At 30.1% G+C, this 3771-nt stretch overlaps 1 protein-coding gene across 1 annotated transcript; it reads right to left on the reverse strand.

Moving 5' to 3' along the window:
• Positions 1-1974: 1974 nt before the first annotated feature.
• On the reverse strand, positions 1975-3443 carry LOC133694329 (WEB family protein At2g17940). Its single transcript, XM_062115824.1, has 2 exons — positions 3139-3443; positions 1975-2717 (listed from the first exon to the last, which is right to left on the reverse strand). Exons 1-2 carry the CDS (start codon positions 3283-3285, stop codon positions 2214-2216), a joined length of 651 nt encoding a protein of 216 aa, XP_061971808.1. The 5' UTR covers positions 3286-3443; the 3' UTR covers positions 1975-2213.
• Positions 3444-3771: the final 328 nt, after the last annotated feature.

Here is a 3771-nt window from a genome sequence, read left to right on the forward strand (position 1 = left end):
TTTAAAGGGTTGCTTGAAAGAAGTATATTTTTTCCTTAATTTTCTAGATTCAAAACTTTGAAACCAGTGTTGGGTCAGATATTCTTCTAGCTATACTAGGCCGATATTTTTCTTAATTTTTAAATTCAAAACTTTAAAAACAATGATGGAAAATATTATTTTAGATATACCAGATCGATATAAGGGTTACAACTTTTGAATCATCTATATAAAAAAAATTAATTTTGTGAATATTAACATAAACTAAACCTTATAGGGTTTTTACTATATATAAAATCACTATTCGATCTCTCACAAACCACTATGGATTGGAGCAGTGATTTTTTTAAAATTCTTAATTTGATTCTCAAGCTTTTTTTGTATAATTAAGCTATTTTGAACAAAATTTAGCACTCAATTGAATTTTTTTAGGGAGAATTGAATTAAAATACAAAGGACATAAGTGGAAAATATAAGTAATATATGTCGTGTTTTCAAATTTGTTTGTGAAGTACATTTTAGTCCCTAATTGTTTTGCTATAAAGTGATCGGTCCTTTTAATTTTTAAAAAACACATTTTGAAAAAAAAATTATTTTCCTTAGTTTTTAGTTTTTGTTTTCATATGAGGAGACAGAGGAGTCGCTTGATTCCAGCAAAGAGAGAGAAATTTCTTCGTTAGTGACGATTCCGACCACCAAACATGTTAAAATTGATGATAACGGGTTCCACTAGGTAAGAGAAGTCTTATGATGATTGTTTTAAACCTCAATGTAGCCTAAAAAAATAAGATCTATGCCAATAATGCAATATCATTTCCTATTTAATTTAGTGGTTTAGACTTTTTTTGGATTTAATGGGTTGATAGGTTGGTTTCTTGGTGTTCTAATATTGTTTGTAAGGTGTTTTATGGTTAAAATATGTTAAAAAATAGGTTTTTTGGATAAAAAACATGTACACATGATTTTCCAACCACCACAGTGGTGATCAGAATCTAGGTTGGCAGACAACACGTAGTGGGCAACGTGTTTTCTACTTTTTTTTTTTTTAAATAAGGGTGGATGATAGGTCTGCCATTTAATTTTTTTTCAAAAAAATAATAGTTATGGAGGATTTTAATTGGATTAATTAAAAAATGATTAAATTAAAAGGATTAGTATAAAAAAGGATACTTGGGCTTTTTCTTTTTTTGATACTTTTTTTTTTCTGTTAATATCTTTTTATGTTTTTTTTTTTAATATTTTTAAGTTTTTTTTAATTAATACCCCTATTATGTCATTTTTTTGGCTTGTTTAGCTTTTTTAGAATAGAAATTATTTTTTAATTATATTGGGTATTTTTAATTTTTCATGGGATCAATATGATTTATCTGTCATTTTTTTCATATATTTCATATAAATTAAATTTATTTTTATAAATTAAAAATATTTATTTTTTATGATATTTTTAATATGTGCAACCTTGCATAGTATTTTTTATTTTATTTTATTCAATAAAATTTATTTATTTGTCAATTTTTATTATAAATTAATTTTAATAAATAAATTTATTAAACACAACCATGTAAATGACATGTGTTGCGCTATTAAATATCTTGATTTATATTTATTTATTTTTTTATAATTTTATTTTTATTTATAGTTAATTTTTTTTTCTATCGAAATATCTTGATTTCATAATTTATGACGCACAATAAACACATAATCTTAACATATCTCACGTCCAGGTCATGGAATTCATGTGTTAACCCAGCTCACCTCAAAATGATTTTTTTTTATTTTTTTTGTTATTATTGTCTTATTTTTTATTATGTTATTAAATTAATCAAAATTTAATTTGATTATTAAGTTTCTTATACTTTTTTAAAAAACATAATTTTTTTTTTTATTAAAAACATTTAATTTAATTCGCGGTGTCACGCATGCTACAAATCCAGTATAAGCTAATCGATGATATCTTTCCCATTTAATAAAAAAAAAAATTCTGAAATCAACATATAAGATTGAAAATTTGGATTTTTTTATTACAAACTTTTAAAACTTCTGGAACTAGGCCCAAACCCATCTCACAACCTTACATCAAGGAAAGAATTCCAACCTTACAAAATTGTGTTGAGTTTATTAGAAACAATTTTTTTTAACACGTGAAAAAAAAAAAAAAAAAACCCGAAGGAGACTTCTCATTCTTGCAGACCGCACGAGAACTGAAACTTCCATCTACGAGCAGCTTCTCAATATTATCTAGGAGACTCATCGTCCTGGGTTCCTTTCTTTTTTGAAAATAACCATCCTAGAAGGGGGATTAGAGACCTTTTCTTGGCCATCCTCTTAAAAGAGTGAGGTCTCTCTAGCACTTCCTCTTTCGAAACAATAACCTTAGCCAATGAAGGAGGACTAGCGAATTTCACACTTCTCTTCTTTTGAAAGTCTGTAGGTTCTTCAATACCAGTATGGTTCTTGATCATCTCCATTTTGGTTGCATTTTCAACGAACTTGATGTCTTCAATCTCTGGATCATCAAGTACTGGTTGCTTTTTATGCATTCTTTCTCTTGCCCTTAATCGTTGTAGCTCTTTCTTTGTTTCTTCAAGTTCTTCTCTTAGAGATTTTATACTGTAGGTCATCAAGTTACCTTCTTCTCTTGCTTTTTGGAGGCTTTGCTTTGTTTCCTCAAGCTCAGCTGTTAAGGCTCCAAATCTGGAGGGAGCAGCCTGTCCATTTTCTCTCCCTCCTGTTCGCATCTAGCAGGAAAAAAAATGTACCTTGATTAGCAAAATAAAATTATTTTCTAGTGGCAAGTTTTGAGATTCTAATGACATCTAAAAAAGAGGATAAAGTTTATTACTTGAATTTTCTATAACTCAGTACTGTTGGCGAATAGTTGTAAGGAGAAAAAAATTCATTATCTAAAAAGTAATTCGTTAAAAAAGGACAGACAATGGCAACTACTAGACATGACATTAAAAAACACAGTATTATTAAATTACCATTGAAGTTCTATATACAATATTTAAGACACAGTTCTGTTTTAGTACATCATTAAATTCAAGATTGAAACTGTAGCTCTTGATTGGTTACGTGGAAAGAGATTGTGTTCGATGCCAGAACAGATATCCAAACATAAGAGACATATAGAGAAGATTAAAGAGACGTAGTGAGAACCTCTTTGAGCTTGTTGGCATAGATTTCCCCAGCCAAAACTCTTTCCCCAAACAACACCACTGCTTCTCTGACAGACTTGAATGGTGCTCTTGTATCAATCTCCGCCCGTCCATTGACCACCAATAGTCCACCCTCTTCTCTGTTCATGCTTAGCACTTGAAAATATGTATATATATCCACTCTATATATGTGATGGAAAAGAAGAGTACGAATCAGGGGATGAATGGATTCATGGGGTGACGAAGAGAGGGCTGGCTAGCTCCTTTTAATACAAGGAGCTGGCTATCAATTATAAGAGGTTGTTGTTAATGTGCTTGCTTACTTCAAAGGAAGTTGTTAAATAAATCATGGGGCTTTTTATTTTTCATTTATTTACTTACTTTGTTTCTTCGCGTCCACTACACTGTAATCTTGTTAATTGAAGTTGACAAGGGTGGTTGGACCATCCATGTTGATATTCTTGATTCGTTAGTTTCATAGCTTAGCACTCTTAACTTGATTGGGACCTGCCTCCACTTGAACTGAACTCAGCTAGTCCAAAGAGATGACTGGGTCCGTTAGGGGTCCACGTCGGTAAATTGGATCATGAAAAATTTAGGCAAGCCTCGACAAAAATCCCAAGCCAATACGATC

Source organism: Populus nigra, chromosome 5 (assembly GCF_951802175.1).
Source record: "Populus nigra chromosome 5, ddPopNigr1.1, whole genome shotgun sequence".
In the NCBI taxonomy this organism is placed as follows: Eukaryota; Viridiplantae; Streptophyta; class Magnoliopsida; order Malpighiales; family Salicaceae; genus Populus; species Populus nigra.